Genomic DNA, 18,344 nt, shown 5'->3' on the forward strand with positions numbered 1-18,344 from the left:
TCCCTGAAGGGTATAAATCCCCTCCAATCACACTACAGTTCCATACACAATCTCCCCACCTGTGGGTACTCTGTCCCCCGCAGAAAACAATTCCGTTCTAGGAAGGTTGCGCCGCTCCCTCTATGTCCCCTCAACAAACTCACCAACAGGACTGCTCTGATCCGAGCAAGTTTCAAAGCAGTGAGTGAGTATGACAGCGCCGAAACTCCCTTGCTGGAACTGTCGCAGTACGTACTATCTCCATTCCATCCCTTCCTTTACCAGTAAGCAGCGGCGGTACTAACTACTAACTAACCCTGCAGGACGACACATCAAATGTGAGTGAGCTCTGGGCGTCGTTCCAGAGTCCAGACTCAACTGATAAAACCACTGTATTATAGGTGACAAGCAGAAACCGAAATGCGGCCGGTGCACAACCAGAGGTCTAGATTGCGTTCCAGTCGAAAGAAAAGCTGTTTTCCGCCGCGGATCTAAAGACAGTGCCGGGGAAAGATTCGCTGTTGATCAGACGTGGGTGAATAGTGAGCCGAGAAAGTGGAGGAGGGCTGAGACGGTGCAGGGTTCTGTCGTACTAGATCAGCCTATTATCTCGCCTGGACTTGGTGGTGAAGGAGAACAGGGGATTCAGGCTGAAGATGCGACTGCGCTTGATCCGGTATCAACACTACCGGAGTTCGATGATGGGATTCCAGTTCATTCATTCCATGATATCCCAATTAACGGTCTAGACGCCCTGGTCTCAGCGGCGGTAGGCATCCAGCACTCGCCGATATCCGGTGGAAGTATAGGCGCCAGCCACGGAAGTCCATACGAACTGAACCATACTCCCTCGACAAACAGTAGCCCTGGCAACTCGACTGTTCAACCTCTTGCCAATGTCGAGGAGGCTTGCCTGTTGCGTTACTTCATTGAAGAGCTATCACCATGGGTATGGTCCCTATTCATGCCGGAGTACCGGTATACTAACAGCTGCAGTTCGACCACTGCGACAGCCAGAGCCATTTCCGTGTCGCTGTTCCCATGCGCGCCCATCACTGCTTAACGCTACGGAATGCCATATTCGCCGTATCATCTCGCCATCTCAGTCGCCTACCGCAGTTCAAAACACCGCGGGGAATCGTCTACCATGGACAGCTACTGCCAGACTTATCAACCTCGTCAGCAGTGGAGTACATGCTCAAATGCATTCCAGGGCTTCTCTCATTCCATAAAATGCATGATCCACGCGATCAGGAGAATCTCATGGCAGCCGCGATAATCTTGCGACAGTACGAAGAAATGGAAGAGGAGATGGAAGGGGAGATGGAAGAGGGCGCCGACATCGAGATAGACACCGACACCGACACCGACAATGTCGGAGAAAGACAGCAACGAGTGAACTTCCTCGCCATCACCCAGACGATTATTTACTCGATGATTTCCTCACCACTAGCACGGTCTTCACTGGCAACAGCAGCGTACTGGATCGCCATCCGGCAGGAAGTCTACTACGCCCTAACACGGAAACAGGCTCCGCGGGTGTCTTTTACGTCTGAGGACTGGAGTAACGCCACCGTTGCTAATATAATGATCATGCACGCAGGGGAAGTCACAAAATGGTGCTGGGGTGATAAATCGTTCGCTGAATATGGTACTAACCCTACCTCCTATACAACTGGTCCATATTAACATCCCCAGAACGACTGAAACACCACCAACAACAACTGATATCCTCATACTCACCACACCTCCTCCCACTCCTCCAAACACGCGCCGACAAATCCAAAGGCGAGATCTTTCCCACGGTCTGGTACACCACCGACGCACAGGTAACAGGCGCGCAGCATCTCGACCTCGCGCGTATGATCCTCATCGCCGAGAATCCACGACTACAGTACATCCTTCCCTGTCCCTACAAATCCCCAAAGTACTACCATGGCCAGTTACAGCCACTAACGAAAGTAGAGAACCACATACCCCCCGCGCCGCGCACCGACAGGCCGAAGCGCGCGTGCGCTCGATAGTCCTGAATCTGTGCGGGATCGCCGTGGGCAATGTCTCGCGGCGGATGCCGGCACTTGTTAACGCCGTGATCGCGATTCTGCTGTACGGGGAGTATTTCACGGAAGAGGGGGAGAGGGACGCGTTGAGGGGGGTTATTGATCGCACGAGGGATATGCGTGCGTGGCCGCTAAGAAGGCCGTTTGAGCGGTTGTGTGGGCTGTGGGAGATGGGTGATTCTGAGGTGTAACGACGAACTAGCTACGGACTAATTAACGAACTGGGTTAATATATTTAAGTTGACAGTTGACGGCAGTTGGTCGGCGGGTCAGACTGGGTTCGTGCACGACAGCGACAGGGATTGAAGCAAGGCTGCTGGTTAGTTTGTCTGATGGTGTCACTATCAAGGATCTAAGCGCCAGGGCAACATAAATACCAGCAGGCCCTTCGTATCTCTTCATGACTCACCCCATCTACTGAACGAGGTGTTCCCTACAGCAAAATGCCACCGCAAACCCGCATCGCAGACAAAATCATCACCGTCCCCAAACCCCTCCCTCACGAAAGCCTCCCCATCCTCGTCACCCGATACAAAGTCCTCCGACTAACCGGTCTACAATCCGACCCCGGCTCGTTCACATCCACATATAACCGCGAAGTCCAGTTCAACCACGAAACCTGGACTGCGCGACTACTGAACCCGCTATCCAGAGTCTTCGTCGCCGTATTCCCTGATATACCCGATGCACAACATACCGGGGTCCACGACTCCAGCCAGGAATGGGATGATGTGAAGCGGCTGGTTGATATCCCCTGGCTTGGACAACTCACACTTCGCGGTCCTGTTGTTGCGCCGCCTCGGAGTAGACAGGCGACCAGGGCGACTTGGGAGCTGTTTGAGGATATTGATTTCGGGAAGGCTGCTGAGGGGGCAAAGTCGATTCCGCCGGGGTCCAGGGTCGTTTATACCCTGGTAGGGGCGTATGTTCTCCCTGAGGGAAGAGGAGCTGGGAATGGCAGGAGGCTGGTTGAGGCTGCTATCACGGCTGTGTATGGGGAGACGACGGCGAAGGGGGTGAATGCGACAGTTGTTGTGCTGGTGACGAAACATAATCTCAGCGCGAAGAGATTGTATGAGCGTGTTGGGTTTGTTTCTGGTAGCAATACTGTTGATGTTGAAGGGGAGGAGAAGTGGGAGTTGGTTATGAACGTTGGAAGCTGACTTTGTACTTAATCTATAATAGTCTCTTTTTCTACCCATCATCCTCACCCATAGCTTCAAATCCAGGGAGGTTCAATCCCAGAAACTCTCTAACGGCGACAAGCGGCACCCCATGTCTCATCGCGGTCTGATCATCCCAAGATGAATGCAGCCCCAGCAACTCGCCAGTCCGGACACAAACCAACGGCGCCCCCGAATGGCCCCAATACGTCCACGCATCATGCTTCAGGCTCCCGATCTCCGAATTATCATGCGGGTCAGCGTGAGGAACTAGCCCTCGCAGCCTCCCCTCCGATATCTCAATCAGATCATAATCCGTTGCCTGAGGGGTCTCCGACTCAAGGTCATCCGCACCTGGCTGGCCGATACACACGATATCCGTCCGGCCGTAAACACTTGACGAGGTAGACGAATGCAGCGGGATAGACACAAACTCGTCCATATCCACATCATCAGTTTCAACAGTTTCAACACAAACAACCCTAGCAAGAGCAAGATCCCTCCTCCCATCCCAAAAGCAACATTCAACCTGCACAGCCGTGCCGGTATAACCAAGCAGCCACTTATACCGATTCCCACGCCACTCGGCCTCCGACTCTCCGAAGCAATGCGAGCAGCTGAGAATCCATCCCTGAGAGTCAACACAAACGGCTGTCCCGGCCTCGTGCTGCGCGAAGATATACGTTGCCTGAAGTGCGGTGGTGATGTGGTTCCCGTACGACGCGGCTGTTTTGGCTAACCTGGCCTTTTCTAGCCGCAGGCGATGTTGTTTCTTCCGCAGTATGCGAGAATCTGCAGGGCCAAGGCCGTGAAGGGTCTTTTGGCTTGGGGGGACTGTGGTCGCCCTGTTTGAAATGGTTCTGTGGTGGGTTGGTTCGGTCGATCCTTCTGTGAACGCAGGATTCTTGGAGTCAGCGGTAGTTTCGTGACGCGTAGCGGATCGGAGTGCTCGAGTCATTTTGGCCAGTCGGTCATGGACTGACTAGATGCTGGTGTATTGATGGCGGTTCACTCAGCATTGAGGTGAGTTGTTGAGTCACTCCAAAGAAATGCTCAGCCACAATCCTGTGACAGCTCGTGTGAGTAGCCAATTAGAAGCCCCTCCGGCGTCGCTTAAGAAATTTATATAAGACTCGATCCGCTGCCGGGTTCCTGGGCCGCGTCTTGGGGGAATATTGAGGTGTCGATATGGTTTAGACTCCAAGGGTTATATATCTCCATCAACTGTATAACGATATGTGCAAATCCTGCAGCACAAATATTAAAAAATGATGTTCAGGCTATAACTTATACTCTTCAAACCTAAAGTTCCAAATACTACTCGCCGTATCATCAAAGCCATATCCCTTGGAGCTGGTCGCCCCAATATGCTGTAGTAACGGCGGAACAAGAACCCACCTCGACCAGCCCTGGCTGTCAGCAATTTGTTCCACCATCATATCAACGAGCCAGTCAGTGGTCAGATCAGTCTTGTCAAGAAACCGTGGGATTATAGACCGAGGAAAAACCAGGCCTTGTGAGCAGCATCCATACTTCTTCATCTCACTGACACCAGTGGGAATAGGCCACACCGTCTGCCGACCAGCCACGCAAAAGAGCATAATGGCCGATGGTACAAACACACACGAGATAAGCCAAACAACAGTATTCGGCAATCTCCGACATATCTTAAACCGTGCCCTTGCAAGAACCACAACTCCCGTAACCACCGCCCACACAACAACCGACCAGAAGAAGTACACCGGCACCTCCTCCCCATTCCACCCCAGCAGACTCTCCATATAAAACAGCCGTAGATAAACCCACTCTCCCCTGGCCTTCTCCTGAACGCCCTCAAGAGCATTAACCAGCGCACGAAACCACCCCTTAACAGCCAACGTATCGTCCTCAATCATAGCAACATACTCCGCACCGGAGTCATAGCATTCCCTTAACAACGCCGTATAGTCATAGATAGGTTTATTCCTATACCACCCACCCTCTTCCCACTGCTGCAGCTGCTCAAAATCAGGATCCGTACGCGAATACGTCAATAATCGATCCGGGAGCGTCTCGGTCCATTCCTCCGCGTATACGGGGTGTTCCGCAGGATTCGTATTCGCGATGCGGAGGTATAAGAGGAGAGTATCCCTCTCTGCCTTGGAAAGACCACCTAGCAGCGATGCGACGGTTAATCCGACATACTGCTCATCTCGGCGACGGACTGTTACAATTCCGATACAGAGGGTAGGGAGCTGCGCACTGGGTGGTTGGGCGCGTGGTAAGGCGCCGGCTGTGTTGAGGAAGGATTGGGCTTCGGACAGTCGGGTGGAGGAGTAGTGCTTTTTGTAGGCGCGGCTGGGGTCGAAGAAGACGGATGTCGGGTCGCGGTGGCTGGTGGTTTGGTAGTGGCGGATGGCGAGGAGGGAGAGGAAGATGTAGGCGGAGACGAGGATACTGGTTGTGCGCAGGGGGAATCTGCGAGGGGAAAGGGGCTTCCAGAGGTCGGTCATGCCCGGTTGTTTGTGGATTGCATGGGTTGCTGTGTGGACGAAGATGTCAGAGATACGGATGATCCAGGATTTCGGCTGGACGAACAAAGAAAAGTCAGCAAGTGAAAGCCAAGAATCTAGAGAAGGCTGTGGTTTATCATTATATCACTTTATTGCTAACTGTTTCTGTTGTTGGAATGCCACTTTACATGTCAAGCAAGGGGAGATGTCTCACTATCCAGCCTGCTTTTACGAACAATATGCCTTAAAATGATTATATTTTTCATGTTTAACCTTCATCTTCGTTTCTTTTCTAGGTTTCTTCAGAAGAAAATCCAATCACTCACGGCCAACAAACCTCCCTCATCGTATCAATCACCACGTTACAATCCCCGACACAACCTCCTCACGTAGAAGTGTACTATGCGCCATAAGCGAGTCCGTACGATACTAGCGCGCCCGGCTCCAAAGAGATCTCAATATGGTGGCACTCGAAGCATACCAGCCTGTTCCCGCCAGCCACATCCCTCATCTATGAAGCGGACGTCGGGACTCGATAACCCGGATATGCAGAACGTCGTTTACTCGACCTGAGCTTCTCACGGTACCTCGTTCACCGTCGGGGTGCCCATTTAGACTCCGACACGCCACTGCTAAAATTCCGGGCACAAGACCAGACGGGCACGGGTATGCCGCTGGCGCTGGCGCTGCTCACCTCGTCACGCTGTTCTAGCTCAGCTCGAGAGCGCTTCTCAGGGCGTTGATTGCGATATATGCTGTCGGTGAATGTAAAAGGAGGTTTTCCCAAGATCGAGGTACGGCGTGCGGGTGCCGGTTTGCTGCGCAGGATTTCGTCCAACTGCGCGCTGAGTTCTGATGTCTTGTCTGGATGAGTAGCAGTTGCAGTAGCGGTAGCGGTAGCGGCCAGGAATGCTTCTGAGACTTTGTAGGTTCCGATTGTTGTCCCGTTTGAGGCGGTGCTGCTGTTGAGCCCGGAGTACTGGAGCTCATCATCGTCTGATGCCACCGTGCCAGGTCGAACTCGCTTTCGTGGCCTGGGCGTTGGGGCGTCGGATCGGCTCAGATGCACTACAGTTGCTGGTTCCGTCAGTATATAGTCAGAAGTGAAGGAGGATACCGTACCTTCTGAAGGGTGGCTGTCAGAACCAGCCTTCGATGTACTATCCTGAGAAGACGTAGGTGTTTTCTGCGATTTCTGCGAGATAGGACTTTCCGTCGACTTTGGAGCCTCAGGCGTGTTCATAGAGAGGTCTTCTAGAGACAACTCCAATGGACGAAACACATCCAAAGCCCGGATGACAGCCCGGAACTCGTCCAGTTCATTGCGGAGACGATCCCGCTCCTCATTGACCTTCGGTGGCTCTGCAGCGAGTTCCTGGATCCGGGTGTCGTCCATGCTGTTCACGACCTGGGCACTGAAGATGCCTCGAAGGGGGTTTACCAGGCAGTTCTCAACCGCGAGATTGTTCACGTTATCGACGAAGGTAGGAACGGCAGTGTCGTAGTAGAACTGCATATGATCGACGACTTCGGCCGCTGCAAACTCGTGTCGTGCAGCGTCCATCTGGAAAAACGCCGACTTGATGGTTGGCATATAGAAGAGGTCAGGATCCCCGTTCTCGTGTATCAGCGTCGACTCGAGGGAGTGTAGTAGACGGGTCTTTCGCGCCTCTTCGACGTCAGCTGCTACGGCCTTGCTCATTGGCAAGGGGACGTATCTTTTTGTCGGCAGGATTAGTTCGGTCAGCTTCTTGATCAGATCCTGCTTGATCTTGTCGAGTGCCGGCTCGAGGACGGACCTCGCGAGGATGACAGAGGTGCGGTCGTCCGTTAAGTGTTGGAGGGCAGCGAATGCAAAGCGTTTGACCGCGTCCCAGGCGTTTAAGAGGTGCATCCTGGCAACCTCCTCCCAAGGCTGCGCCTGATTGCGAAACAGTATACCAGCAACGATTCGATTGGAGCTTCCTGTTGAGTCCGAGCCATAGTTGTGACGCACAAGCTCACAAGCCTCCGTTTCTAGAGCAAGGCGGGTTATATATTGAGGCGTCCAGCTCTGCAGGTACGGGTTTTGGGAAAGGGGGAATGGCGCTGGATCATCTGCAATGACGCGTCTCGCTCCTCTGATGGCCATTGCGTCTGCGAATAATTCATTGAGCTGTCGGATTACCCGTCGCAGCATTCCCTTGCCTAGGTTGTCGAAGTAGGCATCGAGATAGGTCTCGTCCACGGCCTGGTTTGCAATACGTTCAAAGCCGCTTGCAATATGTAGGAGATATGCCCGTTGCGATTGGATTGTAGAACGGGGAGTAGCCAAGTCTGCCAGTGTAGCTTGTCTCTCAGATATGCGTTTCTGCATATCAGCCACGAAAGGAGGAAGGCGACGCTCGTAGTATTGAAAGAGAATGCCGCCGAGTCGCCGACGCAGACTCTCTGCCCCGAGGAGGTCTGGGAGAAGGCTGGTCCAGCTGCCCTGTCCGAAAAACTCCTTTTCCTTCTGGTCCCGAGTATCGTATGAGATGTCGTCTGCCTCTGTACACTGCTTCAGAACGTGCCATCCCAGTGGGAGACACATCTTCTCATTGCGTAGGAGCTGGAGGACTGAAGCTTCCCCGTCAGAGCCAGGAACAAGAGAATCAGGGCGAGTAATAATTCCCAGAGTCCGCTGGCCCTTGCCATCGAACCGGTGCGCCATGTCAAGCAACTCGTCAATATCATCAGCCGCTTCTGCACTGACCACTAGCAGAATAATACTCCTAGGACTGGCCATGTACTTCTTAGCCAGCCTTTTGGCGAGTCGGGCAGATTCTTCATCCTCTTCAGCAGGCTCGAAGTCCAAACCAGGCAGGTCAACCAGAGTCAGCCCAGGCTGGTCCGGCCCAGAAACCTCAAGTTTCAGGGTATGATCAGTAACGTCGTCAGAGCTTTCAGGGCCAAAGCGACCCATCCGGAGTTCCGCGGCCGCATACACACCACCGAAAGTATGGCGCGACGAAAAGTCAGCGTTGATGGAGTTTCGCAGTTTCGCTCGTTCAGCTGGATCAGTGCACGAGGGACCAGGCACAATTGAAGCTTCGGTACCCGGCGAGTTGCTTCGGCGGAGAGTAACCTCTGTTGCGAACTGAGTGCAGCGGCTGCTGTCCTTTGCGGACGGGAATGGGATGCGTGAGATGGCTTGCAGGACAGAGCTTTTCCCACTAGATCTTGTGCCACAGACTACCAGCATTGGAGGGTCGGATAGGCCATGGAGCCCAAGGGAGCGGGCGTCGTTGAGGGCGTTTAGGAGTTTGTCATGGTCGCCGGATAACTGGCGCAAGGCCGGATTCTTCGTGAAATCCATTCTGAGTCGAGAAAGATGAAGAATAGATGAGGAAGGAAGAGGGTTGGCTCTCGGCAGCGATTTATATAGGATGGAGCCAGGACCTGTTGGTTGTTGTGAGTCTATTCACTATAATATTGGCAGAGAATGGCAAATATACAATTTAGGCAAGTTTACTTAGTTGCATTCACATATCAGATATGTGAACTATATTCTGTTACTATACACTACTATGGTTAATATTTTACTCTATCTGAAACCCTATATTGGCGCGAGTGGATAAAACGGGCCTAGGCATTTCGATTCATGTACTAGAGAATTAGTAGATAGTAGTCAACTATATTGTGTCCTGGCCGTATATCGCAGTACTGCCAACTTTAATCAGCCGCAGATAATGAATTAAGTCTCAATTATTGTAAAGTTCTACTGATTCAATGGCAGTGACAGCTAGGGACGGAAACCTCGTAACGACAACGATGGATTGGATAGTGACCGGAATTACCAAAAGTAGTAATTCCCTGAGACGATGTCACTGCCCTAGTGAAGGCATTCTTATGCTGGAGCGGTGCACCATTCACTGGCCAGAATCTAAGAGATGTGAAACCTTGACTATGGAGACCACACGATTAGAGCTGACTCCTCCACCTCTGCACGACATCGCCGCAGTTCTGCAATGTGCACTGCGCAAAAACTACACAACGGCCTCGTCGACAGTCATCAAATGCCCCGACCTGCGCCAACCACCGTTCAATCTAGCCTGCGAAGGCCTTTGCGGCTCAGAGGTAATCGCCGACATAGGTGGCCAGGCACACCTCTTCCCTCAGCCACGGCTAGACAAAAACTATTCCCTGATCGAGTGCGCGAAAGCCATGGGCATGACACCAGAGAAAGGATCGCTTATTGGGACCGGTGCTGGTCCGCACCATGTACACGGGGTGCCTTAGGAGCTTGCCCCCAATCTGAGCTGGAAGGACGGATTTGATAACGTGAATAACTTGACGAGATCGGCTAGACTCAGTATTACCAACTCGACTGAAACCCAGGGCCGTGCTATATCCGCCGCTGAATCTGGGCCAGTGGTTTGCCCCTGCTCCAGCACCGCAGAGTTCTCGCTCATGATGAATGTGTACGGCTCACAGGGGCTACCGGGGGATGTCGTGAGGGTGACTGCGCGAGGGCGCAGGGGCTCGATAGCCAGCTTTTCGGAGTGCATCCGCCGTGCGCTCCGGGCGGGCTATGGTGAAAAGCGTCAAGTTTCCCTGGGAGGAGTATTTCTCATCAAACAAGGGGCCGCAAGATTCCATGTCATGCCACCTTTCCCGCCCCGTGATGAGTTACCGTTTACAAGCCAGGAAGCGCTGGATGGATGGTTGTCCTATCACACTTTCTCCGGGCCCATGGTCTGTCTGTCGATATTGCATTCTGCGGATCCGGAGAATATAGGGGTGAGATTGGAACACACTCACTGTTTTAATGAGAGAAACAAGGGTGGGCATTATCATTATGATGTTGATGCTGGTGGCGAGGAGGTGGTGGAATATGAGGGCTATTTCAATGTTGCAAAGGATTTTGTACAAATAGACAAGCCCGTAGCTGTTTGAGAGTCGTGTTGGACTGCATTGAACTACAATAATGCAGCCGAATATGCAAAAATGTCAAGCTCATTTTTGATGCCTACATGCGTGCCACAGAATAGTCTATTATCGTTCTCAGCCTTCTTACTATATAGACCCTAGACTGAAAGGTCTAGCTGCAACCGAAATACTTGAACTGCTGCTCCTGAGATAGGTAGGGGTGCACCGATAGCACTAGCCCTTGCGACTGCCTTGGCCTGAAGAATCCATGAGTGTCTGGAATGCCTCCAAGTGTAAATGAATCATTTGTACTCACCAGGTTGAGGCCAATTTGGTTCGCCTCAGGGATTTCCCGCAGATACCAGGGACCCTTGTTGATTCTGGGCCCATACTGCTCAAACTGCACATTCCACCCAGCAGCTCCACATACAATCTCGTACATCTGTTCAGCATTCAGGCCCATTGCCTCTGTGAAGCCCTTCGACTCGGCAGTGGCTGCCAGATGGACTCCGTTCATGATATCAGCAATATCTTGCAGCTCAAAAGCAGGCTTCTGTTCGCCGTTGTGGATCTCCGTCTGCCGGTACACAGCATCGGCTGGTGATTCACGAAGAAACAGCCTCCAAAGAGCAGAGTCATCCATCCCCGGCCAGCCGATATACACTGCTGTTTGATACACCTGCTCAGCCATCGCAACAAGCGGTACAGGGAATGACTTTTCCGCTGCAGAACGGACAATAATGGACGAGTCCTTCTGGCTGTTGGTCATAGCCGAGTAAACCGTCTCGTCGCCTTCCAGGGCGTGTGGAGCGCGGTTCCTCATGATCCAACTGGCGGCCTCACTGGCCTGGATATAATCGTAGACTTCCCGCGTATTCAGGCCTGCCCGAACAGCAAGCGCTAGGATCTCCGCGACGAGAGCAATGGCTATTTCAGGGATGACCTGATGGCACACTTTGCCGTTGGCGCCGGACCCGGTGTCCCCAAAATACCCGTCCCTATTCTTGATCCGGTATATCTTGGAGCTGAAGGACTGCAGGACTGGGTCCACAAAGGACATTCCCCCGTCAGTACCACACGCAAAGACAGTAAGTGTCCCATCCGCAGCACCAGACGCACCCCCGGAGACCGGGCAGTCCAACAGGCGGATATCTGGTCGTGCGAACTCGGTGTCAAGCCGGCGACGCACCTCCCGAACATAACTGCCTGGAACGGTTGACGAGATTATAATAGCAGCATCCCTTTTAAGGCCGTGGATGGCCCCAGTGTCCTCCCCGAAAAGCACAGAAGAGACTTGGGTAGAATTCACGACGATGACTAGTAGGATGTCGGCGTTCTCTACGGCTGTCTTGGGACTTGCGGCCGCGGTCGCGCCGCTCTGGACAGAACGTTCAACGAGTGCTGGGACGATGTCGTAACCTGATACTTTGAATCCGTGCTTTAGAAGGTTTCTTGCCATCCCGATGCCCATAGCGCCGAGGCCGCAGATACCCACGCGGGGGAGGGACATATTGAGTAGAAATAATATAGAAGCCCAGCAGTGGTAGTAGCAAGAGAGAGAAGATTTGTTCGGTATTGAAGTAGGGGCATACTGCATAAATAACATCGATAAGGAGTGAAATGAATGCATAGTACTTGACGGGGTCGGATTCCATATTCGGTAATTCCCCGACTCCAGGCCGAGATATCAACTGAACAGATATACACTGTATATAGCCTACGAAGAACATAGCGCGTGCGGCCGATTCCTAAATTCTGATACCGCAAGCTCACAATGGCTGAGCGAGTCCGCGCGTTCATTGCACCTCACACCCAATTAGCAGAATCGCCTGTCTATCGCGAGGCAGACAACACCCTGCACTACGTTGATGTTTTGGGGCAAAGGATCACTATTCTCAACCTCAGTGACTTGCATCGGTGCACAATTGACTGTCCAGAGCCGGTCACATTTCTCGCATTCCATAAGGACGGGGGCTACATTGTCTGCTCGTTCTCGTCTATTGTGCGAGTGTCGGACGACGGTACATGGAGAATTATGATGCGGGTTGTTGAGGACACGACAATAGAGCGTCTTAACGACGGTGGCATTGACTCTCAGGGAAGACTATGGGTAGGCAGTATTGATAGGGTTGGAGAGTTAGGTTGTCGCTCGTATATACTCATGTACTTATATGCTGATTCATGTTCCTCCTCCAGAACCATACCAAAGCTATCCGGTGAAACAACCAACCATCAGGGCAAAGGATCTATCTATCGATATGAGCTGGATGGCACGCTATCCATCCCCCAAGACGGCGGAGTGATTGCCGGAAACGGGCTGTGCTGGTCGCCCGACAACAGGACGATGTATCACGTAGACTCCTACCGCAATGTCAGACATCGAACTTTTCCCAACACATGTCAAGTGCTAATTCGAGACAGTGCATTTGGGCGTACGCATTTGACGCCGCGGCGGGTACAATAAGAAACAGAACGATTGTGGTGCAGCGGAGAGTGGACGAAGGCGAAGCAGACGGCCTGCTGGTTGACCGTAGTGGCAATCTATATACCTTCATCTGGGAGGGTGGATGTGTGCTGAGATACAGCGGCACTACTGGCGAGATTCTTCAGAAGTGGGATCTAAATGCGACGAGAGTCACTCATGGCGCATGGATCGGACCAGAGTACACCAATCTACTCGTTACTACGGCCAAGAGCGACGACGAGCTCCCAGCCTGGGAGGGAGAAGAGGGTGGCGGTCTATTTTGTATCACGGGCTGTAAAAGCGCTGGGCTGCGCAAAAAGTTGTTTGGAGTGTAGAGTAACCGTCAGATAGCTGGACCACTCGGAGTACTACCGTAAAGGGAAAGTTTCGTATACATAATCTTTGGCGACGATAATGGCATCATCCACCGTGTCCCCACAGTCCGCCTTCGCCACGTCCCCAACCTCCAACATCTTCTTGGCTCGTCCATCGCCACGCACTCCAGGTTCACGGATGAGTTATGGAGCGCTCGTCTCTGCGAATAATACACTCCGACTTCAGCAGGCTCTCCAGGTCTGCCGCTAATAATCCCCACAGCGTCGCCAGGCGGGGACGGAGGACGTACAAGGCCTGCGAAAGATGCCGCGACCAAAAGCTGCGATGCGACGTTCGCGACACCAGTTCGGACCTGCGGTGCCATAGGTGTACAGTCCATGGGTTCGAGTGCACCCTTGATTTCGCGACGCCCAGGGGTAGGCGACCGAGGAGGACCTGCAATGACGGACGGAGGCGGCAAAGGTAGCCATCCCCCTCCTGCGATGGTGGTATTAATGCATATGATGTGCTAAGAGTAAATAGACAAGACGCTAGTACGGTCTGTGAAGAGACAAACACAGAGCCGATTGAAAGTGCGAGGTCCCCAGCTGCCAGACCGATACCGGCGCGGTCGCAGCATTTCGAAGGCGACCAGCACATACGGAGTTCCATTGCACAGAACGAGACCGGGCATTCGCCAGTGTCGCCGGATTTCACGACAGGGCTTACTTCCCAGGATCTCCGTGCCCCGGTTTCTGCGGTGCATCAGATGTCAACCCCTGAGGAGCGGGTCTCGGATGCAGCTGGACTCGTTCCAGGGTCGCAGTGGTCTGTCCCAGCGGTTGGGAATCTTCGTGCAACTGGAGAGAGCTTTGGCTTCCTTGGTCGAATGGACACGCCGCAGGATGTTGTTTCGAGTGGGCTCATCCAGGAGTCACAGGCCAGAAGCCTATTTACGCTGTAAGTCAACTGACGTACATACATACATCTGCACCAGTGGCTGAAGAGGAAATAGCTTTATGGCATGTGCTGGAAATTACATGCCCATATTCGATCCGGTCCTCGATTCATTTGACGGCTTGAGGAGACGCGAACCATTTTGCTTTGCGGTCATCCTGTCCCTTGCGTGCTGCGTTGAACAGATAGCGGGTTTACCGGACAGCTGTAAATTAACAATCCAAGAAGAGGCAAAGAGACTTACTGCTCAAAGCCTGTTCACAAAACCCATAACCCTAGGAAGTGTGCAGGCGATGCTGCTTCTGGCTGCATATGCAGAAGAAGCCTCCTTTGCGATTGGGCATGCGCTTCAAATGGCGCGAGATCTTCAGATAGATTATGCCTTGTCAAAGCTTGTGTCTGGGGACAACGCGTCATCGCTGCCTCTCAAGGAAAAGAGACGCCTGATGCGTGAGGTCCGCGTCTGGCTTGCGCTCTGCTATGTAGAAAGAGAGATTGCTGCGGGAACAGCAACCCATTCGCGACTAGAAGTAGTTGATACTGGCCTGCTGGAACGGCTTCGAAGTCACCCATTATACGGTCCCACCGAGTTGCGTGTAACGTCTCTTGTTGAAATTGTTCAACTCCGTGGTATTATTACCTCCTATCGACAATACTTTGCATATACTAACCAGATATAGAAAAGCTGCAGCAGGAAATTGCACGGCCGGTTGGGCACCAGCCAGCCAACCTCGACCAGCTCATATGCATTGAGGCCAAATACTGCAAATGGTTGGAATTTTGGGACACTCTCCATGATGGTACGCTCCCATACGGCATCAGTCCCTCCCAGACATGCTTTAGCGGTTGAAACTGATATAGCGAGCTCCAGAATATGGATTTGAAGAGTGCTCCTTTCAACGGGCCAGCCTGCGGGGCCAGAAGAACTGGGCACTTATGTTCACAGGATGTGCGATTCTCGGCCGGCTGCAAAAGGAGGAAGGCGTAGGAAGCCTCCAGCTGTCTGCTGGACCTTTCCAAGGCCCTGCAGAGGGTTTGATCAAGTACATTGTCGCTGCTGTAACAGACCAGCTCCATTTCATCGTACGCACAACAGCCTATCGATGGCACCTTCGTTGGGCCACAAACTACACTGCCCTGTCTGTTACTTTTGCCAGTAAGGATACAACCCCGTTTGTGGCTTGTGTATGCTAATTCATGCGTACCAGTTGTATTTGCCCTGAGCATTGCCAGGACACATGAAAGCCTCATCGACAGGGAAGAGATTCTCAGCCTCGCAGACGAAATAGCCCGCATCCTACAACCCTACCCTCACCCACACTTCCACCGTCTCATTCGACTATTGATAAACCCAACTGGCAACCGCCCTGCTCCCTCAGACCTAGAAGACCAAGAATTCCGGAGGGCACAACCAAACGAGCCGGCCGGTGGTATTGCTCAGTTACCCGAAGAGCATAACCCTAATGCAGCGACGGAACATATTTCTCCAGACCTCTCGATTGAAGCACTTCTCAGCGAGCATTTGCAAGATGCCGATTGGATGCTGGACCCGTCTTCCATTACATCTGTTAGTTTTCCCGTCGACAGCAATTTGGCGCTTCTAGACCAGGATCTGTCCACGATGCATGATTTCACGCTCCCGGTATAATCTGCGGATTAAGTATCCTACCATACTATTAAATATGAGGTCCTAGAAGAAGGAATTTAAAAATAAAAATAAAAGGGACTTACCCACCGGACTTATGTTGTTAGGAAATTCTCCATCTCCGTTTTAGATTCCCGAGAAGTATGGTGGGTATATAAGTACACGCCCCGGTCAGCCTTTCGAGCGTTCAATTGTCATTAAATAAACTGACAGTTGACTGCCGGTAAGGATAGTGATCCAACGCCCCCAATGGCTTGATTCACCAGCAAAGTATACGCCATCACCGGGGGCGCATCGGGAATAGGGCTTGAAACCGCCCGACTGCTGCTCCAGCGAGGGGCCCGTGTCTCCGTGTGCGACATTCAATAGGATGCACTGGCGCACCTTCAAACAACGCTGGCATGTGGCATCGACTGTCTTCTCGTTCAGCGAGTTGACGTACGGAATCGCACGGACGTGGAGGCCTGGATTCGCGATACGATCCAAACATTCGGACGACTGGATGGATCGGCCCATCTGGCTGGGGTGATTCCCCAGTCTCACAATATCAGCAACGTGGTGGAGCAAGATGACGATGAGTGGGATTTCGTATTTGATATCAATGTCAAGGGCGTGATGAACTGCATTAGGGCCGTGTTGCCGCATCTTGGAACGAGGGCAAGTGTTGCCAATGCCGGGAGCGGGCTGAGCCTGCAGGGGCGTGGAGCAGCTGCTGCATATGCGGCCTCTAAGCATGCAGTTGTTGGATTGACAAGCTCAGTTGCGAAGGAAGTGGGTGAGAGAGGTATCCGGGTGAATTGCGTGGCACCGTAAGCCTGCTTCTACCAATTCGTGACTTAGGGTTAGGCTAACGTTGGCTACGAAGGGGATACATCTTGACTCCGATGATGACGAGAGCACAGTCGAACCAAAGTGCGCCAGCCCAGGAAGACCCATCGGGGACTGCACTTAAACGCTTCGGTGAGGCCGTAGAAGTGGCTCAGCTGAATGCTTTCTTACTGGGTGATGAGTCCAGCTTTATCACCGGGGCGACCTTGTGTGTGGATGGTGGATGGAACTGCTAGACTTAATGGACACGACAGAGTATATCGTTACATTCTGTATCTATCCTGTGTATACTGAGGAGTAAACATTGGTGCTATATCGACCCGGGTAAATATGAAGCTACAGCAACTGCTGCCGTTGGTTATCTGCACCATCCAATCCCACATACAACTGGTATCCAAAGTCGGGACTAGGGTCATTAAACCGTGCTTCCCTGTCCATAGTCGCAATAATTCTGCAATCCTCGTCATCGAGCTCAAACTCCGCCTCCAGATTCTCTCTCACCTGCCACTCAATTGTCGTCTTCGGAATCACTGCTCTGCCTTGGCTGATAGCCCAAGCCAACGCAGTCTGCACCGAAGACTTGCCATGCTTTGCTGCGACTTTACCGAGATCCGGATGGTCAATGAGCCTGGTCATTTGCGCGACCTCCTTTCCCCACGAGACCTCGCGGTAAAAATCATTCATGTTCCCGCATGGACTGAACTGTATCAACTGGATTCCATGTCTGCGGTGCCACGCAGCGAACTCGGGTTGTTGAAGATACGGGTGTAATTCCATTTGATGCACAGCGGGAATCTGTGAGAGAGTTATGGACGTCTGATGCTATCGTCGATTGGAACAAAGAAACAAACATACCACTGAACCCTCGTTGAGGATAACTTCCATCTCTCCTTGACTGAAATTAGACACTCCAATTGCTCTCGCTTTGCCAGTCTCCACGAGCCTCTCCATAGCCCTCCACGTATCAATAATGGGAATGTTCTCCAGCATAAGCTTCCCATTCACGTCAATGGGCATCAACTCCTCTCCACGCTTAAACGCACACGGATAGTGCATCAGGTACAGATCCACGTATTCAACCCCGAGGTCTGCCAAAGACGCATCAAGTGCAGCCTCCACATCCTCTGGGTGGTGCGCATTGCACCACAGCTTGGTTGTAATGAAGATCTGACGACGAGGAATACCAGAGCGCTGGATGGCTTCGCCGATTTGTTTTTCTGTCCCGTAACTGGGGATACTTATGAATACACCATAATATATCGGGCAGGTCATGTACGTACGTACTTATGGGCAGTGTCAATATGGCGATATCCAAGCTTTAGAGCAATTGATACGGCGGCTAGTTGCTCATCTGGGTCTTGGAATGTCCCGAGGCCGATGGCTGGGAGGGCGGCGCCTGTGTTTAGAATGAATTTCCTACGATTGTACTCTGGCAGGATATTTGGGTTGGTCATTCTGGCTGGTGATTGCGGATGACGGTCTGATCTGCTTACAGGGAGAGTGAAGTGGTCAGGCTTTTATGCCTCTGTTCCAGGGGAGGGGTAAACTGAT

General features: G+C 52.4%; 10 protein-coding genes across 10 annotated transcripts; 5 read left to right on the plus strand and 5 right to left on the minus strand.

The window, feature by feature from the left end:
• Window positions 1-190: 190 nt before the first annotated feature.
• On the plus strand, window positions 191-2,230 carry APUU_60121S (uncharacterized protein; the record flags this gene model as incomplete). The annotated part of the gene is made up of 6 exons (XM_041706931.1): window positions 191-227; window positions 303-317; window positions 381-928; window positions 976-1,630; window positions 1,678-1,873; window positions 1,945-2,230. 6 exons carry the CDS (start codon window positions 191-193, stop codon window positions 2,228-2,230), a joined length of 1,737 nt encoding a protein of 578 aa, XP_041559267.1.
• A 252-nt stretch (window positions 2,231-2,482) lies between these two features.
• On the plus strand, window positions 2,483-3,202 carry APUU_60122S (GNAT family N-acetyltransferase; the record flags this gene model as incomplete). The annotated part of the gene is made up of 1 exon (XM_041706932.1): window positions 2,483-3,202. The coding sequence occupies one exon, from the start codon at window positions 2,483-2,485 to the stop codon at window positions 3,200-3,202; it is 720 nt and encodes a 239-aa protein (XP_041559268.1).
• Window positions 3,203-3,233: 31 nt separating this feature from the next.
• APUU_60123A (S1 family peptidase) lies at window positions 3,234-4,160 on the minus strand (the record flags this gene model as incomplete). Its single annotated transcript, XM_041706933.1, has 1 exon — window positions 3,234-4,160. One exon carries the CDS (start codon window positions 4,158-4,160, stop codon window positions 3,234-3,236), a length of 927 nt encoding a protein of 308 aa, XP_041559269.1.
• A 322-nt stretch (window positions 4,161-4,482) lies between these two features.
• On the minus strand, window positions 4,483-5,694 carry APUU_60124A (uncharacterized protein; the record flags this gene model as incomplete). The annotated part of the gene is made up of 1 exon (XM_041706934.1): window positions 4,483-5,694. One exon carries the CDS (start codon window positions 5,692-5,694, stop codon window positions 4,483-4,485), a length of 1,212 nt encoding a protein of 403 aa, XP_041559270.1.
• Window positions 5,695-6,286: 592 nt separating this feature from the next.
• APUU_60125A (dynamin family protein) lies at window positions 6,287-9,031 on the minus strand (the record flags this gene model as incomplete). The annotated part of the gene is made up of 2 exons (XM_041706935.1): window positions 6,287-6,762; window positions 6,817-9,031. 2 exons carry the CDS (start codon window positions 9,029-9,031, stop codon window positions 6,287-6,289), a joined length of 2,691 nt encoding a protein of 896 aa, XP_041559271.1.
• A 590-nt stretch (window positions 9,032-9,621) lies between these two features.
• APUU_60126S (PTD012 family protein) lies at window positions 9,622-10,611 on the plus strand (the record flags this gene model as incomplete). Its single annotated transcript, XM_041706936.1, has 2 exons — window positions 9,622-9,936; window positions 9,982-10,611. The coding sequence occupies 2 exons, from the start codon at window positions 9,622-9,624 to the stop codon at window positions 10,609-10,611; spliced, it is 945 nt and encodes a 314-aa protein (XP_041559272.1).
• Window positions 10,612-10,742: 131 nt separating this feature from the next.
• On the minus strand, window positions 10,743-12,094 carry APUU_60127A (uncharacterized protein; the record flags this gene model as incomplete). The annotated part of the gene is made up of 2 exons (XM_041706937.1): window positions 10,743-10,841; window positions 10,901-12,094. 2 exons carry the CDS (start codon window positions 12,092-12,094, stop codon window positions 10,743-10,745), a joined length of 1,293 nt encoding a protein of 430 aa, XP_041559273.1.
• Window positions 12,095-12,358: 264 nt separating this feature from the next.
• On the plus strand, window positions 12,359-13,383 carry APUU_60128S (SMP-30/gluconolactonase/LRE family protein; the record flags this gene model as incomplete). The annotated part of the gene is made up of 3 exons (XM_041706938.1): window positions 12,359-12,720; window positions 12,781-12,955; window positions 13,006-13,383. 3 exons carry the CDS (start codon window positions 12,359-12,361, stop codon window positions 13,381-13,383), a joined length of 915 nt encoding a protein of 304 aa, XP_041559274.1.
• A 441-nt stretch (window positions 13,384-13,824) lies between these two features.
• Window positions 13,825-17,029, plus strand: APUU_60129S (uncharacterized protein; the record flags this gene model as incomplete). Its single annotated transcript, XM_041706939.1, has 8 exons — window positions 13,825-13,846; window positions 13,912-14,323; window positions 14,379-14,950; window positions 15,001-15,120; window positions 15,192-15,476; window positions 15,529-15,962; window positions 16,335-16,774; window positions 16,831-17,029. The coding sequence occupies 8 exons, from the start codon at window positions 13,825-13,827 to the stop codon at window positions 17,027-17,029; spliced, it is 2,484 nt and encodes an 827-aa protein (XP_041559275.1).
• Window positions 17,030-17,129: 100 nt separating this feature from the next.
• APUU_60130A (aldo/keto reductase) lies at window positions 17,130-18,247 on the minus strand (the record flags this gene model as incomplete). The annotated part of the gene is made up of 3 exons (XM_041706941.1): window positions 17,130-17,588; window positions 17,649-18,021; window positions 18,078-18,247. The coding sequence occupies 3 exons, from the start codon at window positions 18,245-18,247 to the stop codon at window positions 17,130-17,132; spliced, it is 1,002 nt and encodes a 333-aa protein (XP_041559276.1).
• Window positions 18,248-18,344: the final 97 nt, after the last annotated feature.

The sequence above is a fragment of the Aspergillus puulaauensis genome, chromosome 6 (genome assembly GCF_016861865.1).
Source record: "Aspergillus puulaauensis MK2 DNA, chromosome 6, nearly complete sequence".
NCBI classification, from domain to species: Eukaryota; Fungi; Ascomycota; class Eurotiomycetes; order Eurotiales; family Aspergillaceae; genus Aspergillus; species Aspergillus puulaauensis.